Source organism: Pinus tabuliformis, chromosome 8, assembly GCF_031772625.1.
Source record: "Pinus tabuliformis cultivar Carrire ecotype Pingquan chromosome 8, CPIR1, whole genome shotgun sequence".
Lineage (NCBI taxonomy): Eukaryota > Viridiplantae > Streptophyta > Pinopsida > Pinales > Pinaceae > Pinus > Pinus tabuliformis.
In genome coordinates this window covers 1,808,363,827-1,808,381,307 of record NC_142294.1, presented here as the reverse complement: position 1 = coordinate 1,808,381,307, position 17,481 = coordinate 1,808,363,827, and the positions used below count along the sequence as shown (strand labels likewise).

Here is a 17,481-nt window from a genome sequence, read left to right as displayed (position 1 = left end):
CCAGACAGCATTAGACAACCTTGCATACTGAACCAGACAGACTTAGACAACCTTGCTTTTAATAGATACGCAGATATGACAAAATGTAATTTGCATACAAATAATGAGATGACAAAACGCAATTTGCAAACAGATAATAACATAACGAAATGCAAAACCATAAATAGGGTGAAAATGGTAGCAATATACCTCTTAAAACCCGAATGGTTCATTCTATGTGTTGTTGGACGCTAAATTTTCATTCAAGTTGTTGAATAAGGTCTACCACTTAATCCCTAATTTTTCAACTACTGCACACTATAGTATTTAGATATATTTAGATATATATTTTAACTGATTTACATATTATTGCATTCACTAACTTCCTTATTTGATATATGTTACATACAGTGAGGCAACTACAACCATTCTTCCAGCAGAAAATGTTGTAGGCTTCAAGTCGTTGCCAAATTTTCATCTCATGGTCCCAATAAAATAACTGAAACAAAAATTCTCAAGGTTTTTGAGGGAAACCAGTGGATTATGAAATTCCTGGTAAATCAATGGATTCCTAAATTTTTTGCAAAAATCAGTGGATTCTGAAATTTCTTGCAAAAATCTCCGCTTTTTCTGAGTTTGTCAGGTTGCTAGGTTGCCATGTTTCCCTCGCTCGTTAACTATATAAACTCCAATTGCATTGGAGCCAAACATTACTTTTCCCAGTTGGACATTACTACTCCAGGATTCAACATATTGGTCGGGTCCTTATAGTTTTAGCAACATCCATGTTTTGTCCACATGTCAATGGAATTGTTGCCTTATTGAGATCTATCAACCCTAAATGGAGCGTCTCCACTATAAAATCTACTCTCGTGACTATATGGAGCGTCTCAGCTATCAAATTTTCTCTCGTGACTATATGGAGCATATCGGCTATCAAATCTGCTCTCGTGACTACATGTATGATTCCAGGAAGCTCAAATGATCAACAATTTTGAAAGCTTGAGGCCAAATTCCACCTGTAATTGTACCTGGAATGGTGCGGAGAAACGCAATCGCATCCTCTTCGTCCTTAAAGCCCCCACGGTGATCCTTTGTAGCTTACCAAAATGAATCTTCTACCGCACGAAAGAAAAGGAAAGCAAATTCTCCGCAACCTCTCTCGGCTACTGCACCAACTACCGTGTATGTGTTGATAAAGAGCGAGGGATATGCCCCTGATGGATTTCCGAGCCCATCCTCTGTGAAATATTGTGTTTGACTATTCGGTTTCTCTAAAGGCACTCGTTCTCTTGTTATACCTCTAGTGGTGAGGCTAGAGGCACAGTCACCGCTACTCCCATTCCATCCTCTGTGAAAAACTTTGCGTTTGGCAGCTGAGTTTCTTCAAGCAACTCATTCTCTCATTACACCTCTCGTGGTGAGGCAGGAGACGTGCACATCCCATGCAAATTTTATATATTACAGCTGACCATCATTTTATCTATATGTAATTATTGTGGACACAATAGCATAATAATCATCCTACACAAAATGCTATGTGGGACCTACCATGAGGGCCATTTGTCTTCGCAACTTATGCATATATTGTTGACATGTTCGAAAAGCTACTACATTTTTTCAATTGGGGTTCTATTGTAGTGGTTTTCAAATTTATTGACCTCATGGAGGTGTAAATAAATTGGAACCTGGTCCTGATAAATGTAATATATTGGGCGCCAATGGAGGTAAGGAAGGAGGCATTGTCTTCAGGGTTCACATGCTTACTTAGTATTCAATCAATTTTCTATGCCATGTCACATCCCAAGCTTTCAATTTCCAATGGCAACTCATGATTAAGAATTGATATATCCCCTATTCTTTTATTTTACCTACCTATTTCTTGTTTTTAACCCAAGCCGGGTAATTTACTCTGTAAATAATGTAGAAAATATTTTTAGTTTTTCTTTATTACTCTGGACGGTTTGCATTATAATGAGTAACTTGATTTGCTTATCTTTTTCATAAAAATGTTTCTTGATAGCATAAATTTGTGAATTTATAAACTCAGTTACTGTTTGTAGTTAGTTGAATCCAGACCCTTTGGTCTTGTTGAGGGGAAAGATTTGCATGTGGTAACTAAATTGGCTTGTGGATCTACAGCAGGAACTCCTGGACAAACTGTAGCTTATCCTCTTGATGCAATTACCAAGAAGAATGCAAATGGTTGGGTGGAAAAATGCTTCTTCTATTGTAACTAGAGATGGGAGAAGAAAAGCTCCACTTCAATCCTCTGGTATGGTTGATGCTTTCAGACAAACTGTAAGGAATGGAGGTTTTGGTGCCTGTTTCTCTGAGATTATTCTTAAAGTGTATTTTTAATAGGCTAGATTGATCTAAGAGGGATAATATTTGCGTAATTATTTGTTCCATTACCCAAGCAGGCTTTAAAATCGAAGTAATGGCTATCTCGAAATAGATTTTTTCCAATCCTACTAATACTCTCTTGGTCAATGAGAGTTTTGTAGGACAGAGCCTCCATGTTTATCCTTATTCATTCACTCTAGAGAGCAGTGGGAATTTCACATTGAAATGGAGGAATAAAATCACATACTGGAATTAGGGTGCCCCTAATGGCTCCACAACACATCTGAGCAATCAAGGGATTTTTACACTCTCCAATTCTTCTGGTGTTTAGCTCTGGAGTGCATACAACATCGATTACACTGATTCATCGATCACATGGAAATTTGAGGTCCTATGGGTGGGTTAAAAGCTCTGGAACATGGCAACTGGGTTGGAGTCCGGTAGAAGACCAATGCCAAGTGTTTGGATGGTGTGGGAACTTTGGAATATGTGTTTACAATGACACAACCCCCTACTGCATATGTCCATCTGCAGATTTCATTCCCATAGATCCCAAGGATCCCACACAAGGGTGCAGGAGAGAGCAGGACATTACAGGGTGCAGTAACCAGAGCATGGTTGTATTAAACAATACCGAATTCTTTTCTTATCCTCCAAAATCAGAGTCACAGTCAGAGATATACAATTTGGGCATTCCACATTGTCAGGTGAATTGCCTGAAGAATCAACTCTGTGTTGCATCTATAGTCATGGCGGATGGCTCGGGCACTTGCCGTTTGAAGACTGAGAATTTCACAAGTGCCTACCAATCAGCAACCATTCCAAGTACTTCATATGTAAAGGTATATGCTCCAGGTCATACTCAAGCACCACCACCCCCTGCCATTAGGTTTATGACATCAACCAAAGTATCTCCTATTCTAATTGCAGCAACAGTTGTAGGACCTATCATTGCCGACAGTGCACAATGAAACTAATTTTGTTATGAATGTTGCACTTTCAAATGCAAGATTTGGAAAATCAACTTCCATTCAGACATTGTTTCCGGTCCACAGGGATTACCATGGTGGGAAGAGATGCCTTTCACGGGATAAATGTATTCCTGAATTAAATGGTGTTGTGGCAAGACAAGCAGCATTTTCATTGGGGATATCGAAATAGGTTCTGTTGGCATGGAAATTCCCTTTGCTAATACAAAATTAAATCATGTGGCAGCGCCATTACCTGAAAAAACAAGGGATCTCCCAAATTTTTCATTCAAAGTAGATGCTTTGATTATTCCTCACTATCTGCCTTAGATTTTTCTCAAGAGTTTGAAGTGGAGGTGCTATATCAAATGGCTCTATTTAGATTTTAAAGGTACATGGGTGATATGTCATAAATATTTTTGGCAATGGTATTGACTCTGGCGATATCTTGTGGTAGTTTGGAAAATTTCAGATCTCAGATGAGGAAATACTTCATGCATTTACCACTGCATATGATGCTGGCAAGAAATTTGTTGAAGGTTGTGCTAAGTGTACACTCTCTTCTTTGCAATATGTTAAATGACTGGCAATTTCTTCAGTAATGGAAGTAAAAATATGTTTTAGTATCGCATCCATCCTAAAGTTCTAATCTATTTATATTGATTGAGCCTCCTATCCTTCTCATGTGCTTTCCAACTTTTCCAGGGATTGAGTACTCTTTACCTGCAAGATTGGATGAAAATTATTTGTCACGCCATTTGTTGCGTTTGTGTTTGGAGCACCAGAAGCTTTCCCAGTCATCCTATGCAAAATACAATATTTACAAGGTTATTTACCATGAATAATTGTAGAACATTTGGTTTTGTTTGAGGATATAGTGTAAGGATGCGACAATTCTATTAATCTCAAGTTTTGGTTGCATGCAGGATTCAAATACATACGAGATGGCATTAATGGTAGAACCCCTTCCGAGACTTTAGGAAAGGGTAACTAATGTTCTCCTGAAGGAGTTTCATGAACATCCAATGTTGCAGCAGATTCTACAAGTTACTGGGACACTTCTTGGCATCTCTCTTAATTCTCCATTAATGAAAGTTAGTTTCTTCATCCAAGGAAGCAAATCATGGCTTTATTTCTTATCTCTTTAGAATACAATTTGGATAATTTCATTTTCATATTGTACTTTAATTTTGACGAACATGCAACATACTTTATGCAGGCCCTCGTTGGTGTGCAATTTTTACTACATAGATCACAACTATATGAGGAATTTGCTTCAAGAATGGTTTCTTTGAAATGTATTCAAGGTTCTTATTTGGTGAAAGTTCTTTACATTCATTTATGTTGGACCTCACAGGATTTTTCATTTTTGCAGATGAACTTAATCCATTATCATCCTTAGTGAGTCGTTGGAGGAAGATTGAATTTGAATGTTGGCCTACTTTGCTGGATGCAGTTGAGTGACAACACAAGGTTGATGCTGAGAAGGTCAGTTATAAACTTGATTTTGTAGTTGAGTTCGAAATTTTATGATTAGATTTTTGCCATTATGACCATATAGTTTTGGCAATTACAGTTGTGGTTTTCCTTACACTCAATACTATTTCGGAGAATGTCTGTTTATCCAGATGTGGAAATCAACTCTACAATGTTGAGGTACAAGCTTTATATTTTTGCTTGTATTTGTTGGAGAAACTTGAAAGATATATAAGTTGAGGAATCTTTCCTAACTTTCTTTGGGAACATGTAGTATCGAAGAGTTTATGCAAATTGCGACCATAGGAGAGTTTGGGAAACGCTTGGAGATCTTGCTTATGTTTCATGGGCACTTTTCTTTACAAATCTGCTTGGAATCATACCGTATAGCCAAAGTAATAGTTTACCTGTCTTAATCTTGTTATTATTCTACAATTTAATACTTTTCCCCATGTTTTTTAGTTGTGCATATATATTTTAACTTGCAACATGGCTTTGGGATAATTAGGCGATCCACTGAAAGAGGGCCTGTTAAGTTTCAAGGATTTATTCACTTGTCATTATGGAGCTTATTGTCTAATGGAAATGTTCTAAATCAATTGCTTGAGAAGAGCATTTCAGATGGATACTTCTGCTATTTTACTGACTCCATTTCTTACATTTGCAGAACCCTTGCTATAAAGGTTTCACAAATTACATACAACATCTTTGGGTATTATGTGCAGTCCTTACCTTTGTAAGTATTTCTGTGCTTTTCGAAAGGAGTACACCTTAGAGTAGAAATGTTGTTTTGGTTAGGAGTATTCCAAAGAACTACAATGATTCAAAGTATGCTATAAGGATTTAAGCTGCTTGGTCAACCAATGCAACAAAAAGTATGATTGTTGATGTCTTGTTTTTTTCTTCCTTACTAGAACGGGCTTCACTGTTATTTCTTGCAGGATTCTTCAATCACTCAAAGCGGGTAGAAAACTTGTTGAGAAGGAGTCGAAATATTGTTCAGATCTTTGTAAATGGGAGGGAAATTGCTACTATTCGATCGAATCATATAAGAAGACACATCAAAAGCTTCAGAAACTAGTTCAGAAATTCAATGTAAATATTTATCTCATATTAAATCATGTGGCAGCACAATTACCTGAAAAAGCAAGGGATCTCCCAAATTTTTTCATTCAAAGCAGAGGCTCTGATTATCCCTCACTATCTGTCTTATATTTTCTTCAAGAGTTTGAAGTGAAGGCGTTATATCAAATTGCTCTATTTAGATTTTAAAGTACATGGACGATATGTCATAAACATTTTTGGCAATGGTATTGACTCTGGTGATACCTTCTGGCAGTTTGGAAAAGTTCAAATCTCAAATGAGGAAAGACTTCATGCATTTACCACCGCATATGATGTTGGCAAGAAATTTGTTGAAGGTTGTGCTAAGTGTACACTGTCTTCTTTGCAATATGTTAAATGACTGGAAATTTCTTCAGTAATGGAAGTAAAAATATGTTTTAGTATCGCATCCATCCTAAAGTGCTAATCTGTTTATACTAATTGAGCCTCCTATCCTTCTCATGTGCTTTCCAAATTTTCCAGGGACTGGGTATTCTTTACTTGCAAGATTGGATGAACATTTTTTTTCAGGCCATTTGTTGTGTTTGTGTTTGGAGCACCAGAAGCTTTCCCAGTGATCCTGTGCAAAATACAATATTTACAAGGTTATTTACCATGAATAATTGTAGAACATCTGGTTTTGTTTGAGGATATAGTGTAAGGATGCGACAATTCTCTTAATCTCAAGTTTTGGTTGCATGCGGGATTCAAATACATACAAGATGGCATTAATGGTAGAACCCCTTTTGAGACTTCAGAAAAGGGTTAATGTTCTCCTGAAGGAGTTTCATGAACATCCAATGTTGCAGCAGATTCTACAAATTATTGGGTGAAAGTTCTTATTCAAGGTTCTTATTTGGTGAAAGTTCTTTGCATCCATTTCTGTTGGACCTCATAGGATTTTTCATTTTTGCAGATGAACTTAATCCATTATCATCCTTAGTGAGTCATTGGAGGAGGATTGAATTTGAATGATGGCCTACTTTGCTGGATGCAGTGGAGCGACAACACAAGGTTGATGCTAAGAAGGTCAGTTATAAACTTGATTTTGTAGTTGAGTTTGAAATTTTATGATTAGATTTTTTCCATTATGACCATATAGTTTTGGCAATTACAGTTGTGGTTTGCCTTACACTCAATACTATTTCGGAGATTTCTTGTTGATCAAGATGTGGAAATCAACTCTACAATTTTGAGGTACATGCTTTATATTTTTGCTTGTATTTGTTGGATAAACTTGAAAGATATATAAGTTGAGGAATATTTCCTAACTTTCTTTGTGAACTTGTAGTATCGAAGAGTTTATGAAAACTAAGACCATAGGATAGTTTGGGAAACACTTGGAGCTCTTGTTTATGTTTCATCGGCAGTTTTCTATACAAATCTGCTTGGAATCATACCCTATAGATATGCCAAAGTAATAGTTTACCTGTCTTAATCTTGTTATTATTCTACGATTTAATACTTTTACCCAGGTTTTTTAGTTGTGAATATATATTTTAACTTGCAACATGGCTTTGGGATAATTAGGCGATAAGACGACCTGTTAAGTTTCAAAGATTTATTCACTTGTCATTATGGAGCTTATTGTCTAATGGAAATGTTCTAAATGAATTGCTTGAGAAGAGCATTTCAGATGGATACTTCTGATATTTTACTAACTGCTTTCTTACATTTGCAGAACTCTTGCTATAAAGGTTTCACAAATTACCATAGTTACACGGGTACCGCTCCCAGGCATTGGAGAGCACATACCCGAAGCTCCCCGCTCTTTGGAGCTTGGGCGCTGATCGGAAATGATCCAAAACCGCTGGGAACTTCAATGGGTACTTTGGAGCTTTTTGGGAGCTTCACTGCATCCGATTTTTGATGTTTTGGGAGCTTCACGACAATGAATAAGTGCAAACGTAGGTGTATTTGGGAGTTTCACTGCAATGAATAAGTGAAAAAAAAGGTGTATTTGACATTGCCAGCTTGGTTGTTGCTTATACTGATGGCACTCTGTGAAGGGAAGGGTATGCTGCTCAGTTTAGATTTGGATATGGGTATAGAACTAAGAGAAACAACCTGTTTATGGAAAACCCTTCTATCCAAATGAAGATGAGGCGTTTGGCCAATCCCGATCTTTGTCATTGGAAAGCTATTCATTCTCCTCATATACGCGGATGGCCAATGGATATAAAAGAATTTAGGAAGATTGTTGGCCATTGGCAAAACCATCATTATCGCCCAAGTTGAATGGATAAAAGATGGAATACTAAAGAAAAAAATAGTTGAAATTATGAAATATAAATATTATTTAAAAACAATTTTTAATTTAATTTTCATATTTATTTAAGTATAAAATATATGTTAACTTGGAAATTTATAATTTTATTATACAAATTCTTTTTAAAATAACATTGGATTTAAACTCTATTGTTTTAACTTTTTTTTATTTACTATTAATATATTTTTTATTTTTCCTTATCTCTATTATAATTAGATAAAATATATATAATATTGGTGAGGTTACATCAAGGGCGAAGAATTGAAGCAATGACTTAACATATAGCGTTGCATGAAATCACCTAATAATCGAGTAATAACAATCCTTTTGAGAGTTCTGCATATTTATTTGCTCGAAAAGAATTTGATTGAGAAATTGTTGAAGAATTGAACCAATGACTTAACATATTGCGTTACATGAAATCACCTAATAATCGAGTAATAACAATCTTTTTGAGAGTTCTGCATGTTTATTTGCTTGGAAAGAATTTGATTGAGAAATTGTTGATGGATTAATATTCTGATTTTTTTTGGAAATATTTCAAGTTCAATATTTTACATGTTTCTTTACAAGATGGAATTTGATTAGAAAATTTTGGATGGAAATAAATAAATTATTTTATTTTTATTTTTAATATATATTAAATTTTAATATATTATATTATTGCTGCTCCTAACTTGACGTTTCCTGTAAATTGAGCGATACTTCTAACATGCGAAATACTCATTCCCACCTATCAGAAATACCAGCGTACCAAAAACTTGTGCAAGATAGCAAATTGCATACAACATCTTTGGGTATTATGTGCTGTTCTTACCTTTGTAAGTATTTTTGTGCTGTACACCTCAGAGTAGAAATGTTATTTTGTTTAGGAGTATTCCAAAGAACTAGAGTGATTTAAAGTATGCTATAAGGATTTAAGCTGCTTGGTCAACCAATGCGACAAAAAGTATGATCGCTGATGTCTTGTTTTCTTCTTCCTTACTAGAACGGGCTTCACTGTTATTTCTTGCACGATTCTTCAATCACTCGAAGCGGGTAGAAACCTTGTTGAGAAGGAGTTGAAAGATTGTTCAGATCTTTGTAAATGGGAGGGAAATTGCTACTATTTGATTGAATCATATAAAAAGACACATCAAAAGCTTCAGAAACTAGTTCAGAAATTCAATGTAAATATTTATCTCATATTAAATCATGTGGCAGCACCATTACCTGAAAAAGAAAGGGATCTCCCAAAATTTTTCATTCAAAGCAGACGCTTTGATTATCCCTCACTGTCTGCCTTAGATTTTGTTCAAGAGTTTGAAGTGGAGGTGCTATATCAAATGGCTCTATTTAGATTTTAAAGTACATGGGCGATATGTCATAAACATTTTCGGCAATGGTATTGACTCTGGCGATATCTTGTGGCAGTTTGGAAAAGTTCAGATCTCAGATGAGGAAAGACTTCATGCATTTACCACCGCATATGATGCTGGCAAGAAATTTGTTAAAGGTTGTGCTAAGTGTACACGGTCTTCTTTGCAATATGTTAAATCACTGGCAATTTCTTCAATAATGAAGTAAAAATATGTTTTAGCATTGCATCGATCCTAAAGTGTTGATCTGTTTATCCTGACTTGGCCTCCTATTCTTCTCATGTGCTTTCCAACTTTTCCAGGGACTGGGTATTCTTTACCTGCAAGATTGGATGAAAATTTTTTGTCAGGCCATTTGTTGCGTTTGTGTTTGGAGCACCAGAAGCTTTCCCAGTAATCCTGTGCAAAATACAATATTTACAAGGGTATTTACCATGAATAATTGTAGAACATCTGGTTTTGTTTGAGTATATAGTGTAAGGATGCGAAAGTTCTCTTAATCTCATGTTTTGGTTGCATGCAGGATTCAAATACATACAAGATGGCATTAATAGTAAAACCCCTTCTGAGACTTCCGGAAAGGGTTAATGTTCTCCTGAAGGAGTTTCATGAACATCCAACGTTGCAGCAGATTCTACAAATTATTGGGTGAAAGTTCTTATTCAAGGTTCTTATTTGGTGAAAGTTCTTTGCATCCATTTCTGTTGGACCTCACAGGATTTTTCATTTTTTCAGATGAACTTAATCCATTATCATCCTTAGGCAGTCGTTGGAGGAAGATTGAATTTGAATGCTGGCCTACTTCGCTGGATGCAGTTGAGCGACAACACAAGGTTGATGCTGAGAAGGTCACTTATAAACTTGATTTTGCAGTTGAGTTTGAAATTTTATGATTAGATTTTTACCATTATGACCATATAGTTTTGGCAATTACTGTTGTGGTTTTCCTTACACTCAATACTATTTCGGAGAATGCCTGTTGATCCAGATGTGGAAATCAACTCTACAATGTTGAGGTAAAAGCTTTATATTTTTGCTTGTATTTGTTGGAGAAACTTGAAAGATATATAAGTTGAGGAATCTTTCCTAACTTTCTTTGTGAACATTTAGTGTCCAAGAGTTTATGCAAACTGCGACCATAGGAGAGTTTGGGAAACGCTTGGAGATCTTGCTTATGTTTCGTGGGCACTTTTCTTTACAAATCTGCTTGGAATCATACCGTATAGCCAAAGTAATAGTTTACCTGTCTTAATCTTGTTATTATTCTACAATTTAATACTTTTCCCCAGGTTTTTTAGTTGTGCATATATATTTTAACTTGCAACATGGCTTTGGGATAATTAGGCGATCCACTGAAAGAGGGCCTGTTAAGTTTCAAGGATTTATTCACTTGTCATTATGGAGCTTATTGTCTAATGGAAATGTTCTAAATCAATTGCTTGAGAAGAGCATTTCAGATGGATACTTCTGCTATTTTACTGACTCCATTTCTTACATTTGCAGAACCCTTGCTATAAAGGTTTCACAAATTACATACAACATCTTTGGGTATTATGCGCAGTCCTTACCTTTGTAAGTATTTCTGTGCTTTTCGAAAGGAGTACACCTCAGAGTAGAAATGTTATTTTGTTTAGGAGTATTCCAAAGAACTACAATGATTCAAAGTATGCTATAAGGATTTAAGCTGCTTGGTCAACCAATGCAACAAAAAGTATGATTGTTGATGTCTTGTTTTCTTCTTCCTTACTAGAACGGGCTTCACTGTTATTTCTTGCAGGATTCTTCAATCACTCAAAGCGGGTAGAAAACTTGTTGAGAAGGAGTCGAAAGATTGTTCAGATCTTTGTAAATGGGAGGGAAATTGCTACTATTCGATTGAATCATATAAGAAGACACATCAAAAGCTTCAGAAACTAGTTCAGAAATTCAATGTAAATATTTATCTCATATTAAATCATGTGGCAGCACAATTACCTGAAAAAGCAAGGGATCTCCCAAATTTTTTCATTCAAAGCAGAGGCTCTGATTATCCCTCACTGTCTGTCTTATATTTTCTTCAAGAGTTTGAAGTGAAGGTGCTATATCAAATTGCTCTATTTAGATTTTGAAGTACATGGGCGATATGTCATAAACATTTTTGGCAATGGTATTGACTCTGGTGATATCTTGTGGCAGTTTGGAAAAGTTCAAATCTCAAATGAGGAAAGACTTCATGCATTACCACCGCATATGATGTTGGCAAGAAATTTGTTGAAGGTTGTGCTAAGTGTACACTGCCTTCTTTGCAATATGTTAAATGACTGGCAATTTTTTCAGTAATGGAAGTAAAAATATGTTTTAGTATGGCATCCATCCTAAAGTGCTAATCAGTTTATACTGACTGAACCTCCTATCCTTCTCATGTGCTTTCCAACTTTTCCAGGGACTGGGTATTCTTTACCTGCAAGATTGGATGAAATTTTTTTGTCAGGCCATTTGTTGCGTTTGTGTTTGGAGCACCAGAAGCTTTCCCAGTGATCCTGTGCAAAATACAATATTTACAAGGTTATTTACCATGAATAATTGTAGAACATCTGGTTTTGTTTGAGGATATAGTGTAAGGATGCGAAAGTTCTCTTAATCTCAAGTTTTGGTTGCATGCAGGATTCAAATACATACAAGATGGCATTAATAGTAAAACCCCTTCTGAGACTTCCAGAAAGGGTTAATGTTCTCCTGAAGGAGTTTCATGAACATCCAATGTTGCAGCAGATTCTACAAATTATTGGGTGAAAGTTCTTATTCAAGGTTCTTATTTGGTGAAAGTTCTTTGCATCGATTTCTGTTGGACCTCACAGGATTTTCATTTTTTCAGATGAACTTACTCCATTATCATCCTTAGGGAGTCGTTGGAGGAAGATTGAATTTGAATGCTGTCCTACTTTGCTGGATGCAGTTGAGCGACAACACAAAGTTGATGCTGAGAAGGTCAGTTATAAACTTGATTTTGTAGTTGAGTTCGAAATTTTATGATTAGATTTTTACCATTATGACCATATAGTTTTGGCAATTACAGTCGTGGTTTGCCTTACACTCAATACTATTTCGGAGAATGCCTGTTGATCCAGATGTGGAAATCAACTCTACGATTTTGAGGTACAAGCTTTATATTTTTGCTTGAATTTGTTGGAGAAACTTGAAAGATATATAAGTTGAGGAATCTTTCCTAACTTTCTTTGTGAACTTGTAGTATCGAAGAGTTTATGCAAACTGCGACCATAGGAGAGTTTGGGAAACGCTTGGAGCTCTTGCTTATGTTTCATGGGCAGTTTTCTTTACAAATCTGCTAGGAATCGTACCGTATAGATATGCCAAAGTAATAGCTTACCTGTCTTAATCTTGTTATCATTCTACCATTTAATACTTTTCCCCAGGTTTTTTAGTTGTGAATATATATTTTAACTCGCAACATGACTTTGGGATAATTAGGCGATCCACTGAAAGAGGGCCTGTTAAGTTTCAAGGATTTATTCACTTGTCATTATGGAGCTTATTGTCTAATGGAAATGTTTTAATTTCAAACCATCCTCCAAGCCAGGATGCAGCACTTGCAAGCCAGGATGTAGGGCTTTCAGTGATGCAAGGATTACAGTGATGCAAACTCATTGAAGGTGTCGCATGGCCTTCAAACTCAGGCCTGATATGAACGTTTGGTGAAACCTGATTTGAGCCATTAATCCAGAAGAGGAGATCAATAGCCATAGCTAGTAGTAGGCCCGTTGAGCAAGTGGTTGAACTAGTCCATTTAGTGGACAGGTTTTTTGCCAATCACTTCCAGTGAGTGGGCATGCCACGAGTGGATTTGAACCAACCCAGAACTCGCGGTTCCTCTCCCTTCAGGCAGGACTAGCTGCAGTGCAGCGCTCCTTGTTAATAAAATAAATTGATTTCAAAATATTTACCTAGCATGGCATGACATAATATAACATAGCCTTATTAAGGGAATAAAAAAATAAAACAAATTTATAATTTAGAAATTATTAATATAATTATTTCTTTAAATATATTCCATCAATATTCATCTCACTTCAAAAATATTACATTTACATTCCAGATCGTCTTCTTCATGTTCGGCTTCACCATCTTCAGATTCACTTCACCGTCCTTGATATTCTTTAAAAAGGTGAGAGAGTTTGGATTTTACGTCATCATTCTCCCAACTTATTCCATCCCACCAACGTAACTCTCCTACAATTTCCTTCAACTTAGGTACCTTCTCCATTTCTTTTGGCATTCTCCCTAACAATGGACAGTCTGTGATCTCTATAAATTCCAGATTAGGCATTGTTTCTTCATTCCATACACTCGATGGCCTTGCAATAGTCTCTGCCTTCTCTAAACCTGTAAGAGTCAATTTCTTTAACATTGGAAGGCTGCTGATCTCAACTTCCAACTGACGGCACTGGTAAATCTTTATGGACTCTAAATCAGTGAGCTCCTCCATTCTCAATGTCTTTAACCTGCCGCAATCTGACATGTGTAAGGAGTGCAGTTTCGGCATTGTTTTTGCATTACACACTATACTCTCTAAGCTGTCTAGGGAGGATAGATTTAATGTCTGCAACACTGGAAAACCACCACTGCTCTCCATGAACAGCTCCTTCAACCTAGCACAACCTAATATTTTTAATTCCCTTAAATTGGTTAGCTCCTTCATTCTCAATGTCTTCAACACGCCCCAAGCTGATATCACAAGATTCGCAGTTGCTGCATTGTTTTTGCATTGCACACTATACTCTCTAAGCTGTGAAGGGAGGATAGATATAATTCCTCCAACTTCGGAAAACCGTCACGTGCAGCCTCGCTCCCAATCTCCAAGGCTGGAAGCTCCTCTAATTTCATACAGTCGCTCAAGTGCAAATTCTTCAAATTTTGAAACTGACAAATACAATTTGGCAGACTTACCCCTTGATAATCGAATAACTCAAGACTCTGCAACTCCTCCATGCTCTGCATGTTCTGTGGAAGAATATCTAGCGCCGCATCATCTCTATTTTCAACTTTACCCCATGGGAACCATAACCTCAAATTTCTCATCTTTGACCACGTACTCATTGAACCTTCTTTAATTTCTGGATTTACTCTGACATTCAACTCGATCAGATTTGAGAGATTTGTGAGATCCTCCACACTCACTGGAGTTGACCTATAAGGCAAGACCAGTTTGTTCAATGAAGTGAGTTGAGAGATTTGATGTGGAATCACCCCCAAGTGTCCGTGGAGAACCGAAAATTTGAGATGCTTTAGATTTTTAAGTTCTCCTATCCTATCGGGTAAAGAATGGAGACTTTTACATTCTTCAAGATTCAAAAGTTGAAGATGTGAAAGACTGCATATGCTATCAGGCAAGTCCTTCAGCTTCTTACATCCTTTCAAATTAAGAAACTCAAGCTGTCCAAGTTTCTCCACTGCTGTTGGTGATTTTTCTATTGAGGTATCCGACAGATCCAGAACCCGGAGAGACCTGAAGTTTACCAAAAACCCCTCTGGAATTTCCTTCAACCGTCGGTTTTGGGCCAACACGAAAATTTGACATGCTTTAGATTTTTAAGTTCTCCTATCCTATCGGGTAAAGAATGGAGACTTTTACATTCTTCAAGATTCAAAAATTGAAGATGTGAAAGACTGCATATGCTATCAGGCAAGTCCTTCAGCTTCTTACATCCTCTCAAATTAAGAAACTCAAGCTGTCCAAGTTTCTCCACTGTTGTTGGTGATTTTTCTATTGAGGTATCCGACAGATCCAGAACCCAGAGACCTGAAGTTTACCAAAAACCCCTCTGGAATTTCCTTCAACCGTCAGTTTTGGGCCAACACTAAACTCACGAGTGTTGGAGACTTCAATTCTGTTGGCAAATCACTAATTTCGCTGCCCAGAACGGAGATTCTTTTGCCAGGCCTGGTCTCTTCTTCGCTTGGAAATTGTTGTAGATGTTGACTTGCTTCAAATAACCACTTCTCCTCTAATTGGCCTACATAAATTGTCATATTGCGTAGTACATCATGAACTTTTATATACTGCTTCTGCCAACCAACATACTCAATCAAGCATCTATCTACCAGTGCTTCTATGTATTCCCGCCCAACATCCATGAAGTAAGTAGTCCCTTTTTGGGGAACCAGTGGTTCTGCGATCCACATCTCCACTAGCGTCTCCACATCAATCTCTGCATCTTCAGGAAAGGCAGCACAATACAGAAAACATATCTTCATGTTATTATTGGGCAAATCATTGTAGCTCCATCTCAGCCGCTGATAGAGCTCAGCATCGATGGTCCTGTGAGTGGAGGGGAAGGATGGATCTACATTTTTCATGAAAACTAAAGCGCGACTCCACTCATCCGCAGTCTTTTTCCGAGCCATAGCTGCAGCAATTGTATTTATTGCCAAGGGCAACCCTTTACACTCCAAAGCAACTTGTGTAGCAATAAGCTCTAGATTATTTTCTGGAGCAGCCCCACTTCTAAACGCTCTTCTCCGGAAGAGCTCCCACCCTTCCTCTGTGGACAGGGGTCGTATCATCATGCAGTACTCTTTTTCTGCCATTATTTCAACTACATCTCTGTAGCGACCGGACATTAAGACTTTGCTGCCTTTATAACGCCCAAAATTAACCCCAACTTGATTCAAATCAATTGGACTCCAAATATCGTCCAAGAGAAGAAGAAACCTCTTATTTTCAAGAGATGCATACAATTTCATCTTTCTCATGTCAATACTCTCAAGTCTTAAATTCAGAGACTCGGCAATGGTATCCTGGAGACTTTGAATCTTATAGTTTTGAGAAATGGTATACCAAATGACGAGATCGAAGCTAGTACTTACCTTCTTCTTGCAGTTATTGTAGATGAGTTGGAGTAGTGCAGTTTTCCCAACCCCCGCCATCCCCAAAACACCAATCACCGGATGAGGATCGTTAAGCCATGAGAGCAGTTGATGCTGAGCGGTTTGAATGCCAGTCCCCACGAAGCCGGAATCTGGTAGAGGTTGAAGAAGCACCTCTGCTTGAGGCTGTGAGGACACCACAATCTGTGCAGTATGGGCAGCTGTTGAAAGAGCAGAATCAAGCTGTCGGAAGAGCTCACTGAATCCGGTCTTCCATTCTCTGATATCTGCGGGGATGCTGGGGCTGAAAAAGAGGCAGCAACCGCGACACCGTTCTCGCTGTCTGTTGGCGCGTTGGATGAGGGCTTTGACTTCTTGAAGGGCATCGTTGATCCTTCCCAAAAAACCTTCCACTAGCTCGGGCAGCTTCTTTGGTTGATCTTCGAATTGCGTTTGAATATGGCGTAACGACTGCTCCATATGGTCGAGTTCATTGTTGAGAAGTTGAAGGTTCTTCCCAAACTCCCTCACATCCTTCAATTGTTGGTAGAGGAGACCGATAATGGCGTTGGTGACGTTAGTGGCCACTCCGTCGCTTCTCCAATTGCAAACTGGGTGGGCATATTAGCAAAATGCAGAGAGAAAATGGAATTTATATGAAGATTGAAACCAAAACAGGGGACGATAGAGGGCCTGTAACGAGAAGCAGCACGGGGTTGGAGAGGTGCAGTGGGTTTGATGAGTGCGATACACAATACGATGAATGATTGCCTATATGCAGACGCAACCCTGTTTGCCTTTGGAGTATTTCTGGGCAATATTTGACCACAGATCAAATTCCCCACCTAACAATTAAACCACAATATCCCACCTAACAATAACAATAAGACCACACATTAAATTTCTTACCGAACGACCACACATTAAATTTCCTACCGAATAATTAAACTACATATCTGCCATTCCTGTTTTTGAAAAATATAAATCTATCCCCACCTAACCATTAAACTACAACTTATACTTTTATATATATATAAAATCAAATTACAACCACATAAAACTATATATCATCCCACCTTGAAAAAAATAAATCTATATTTCTTTTTAACAAAACACA

General features: G+C 37.3%; 1 protein-coding gene across 1 annotated transcript; it reads right to left on the bottom strand.

Moving 5' to 3' along the window:
• Window positions 1-13,524: 13,524 nt before the first annotated feature.
• Window positions 13,525-17,195, bottom strand: LOC149243487 (putative disease resistance protein At5g63020). The gene has a single exon (XM_089374531.1). It carries the CDS (start codon window positions 16,842-16,844, stop codon window positions 15,339-15,341), a length of 1,506 nt encoding a protein of 501 aa, XP_089230657.1. The 5' UTR covers window positions 16,845-17,195; the 3' UTR covers window positions 13,525-15,338.
• Window positions 17,196-17,481: the final 286 nt, after the last annotated feature.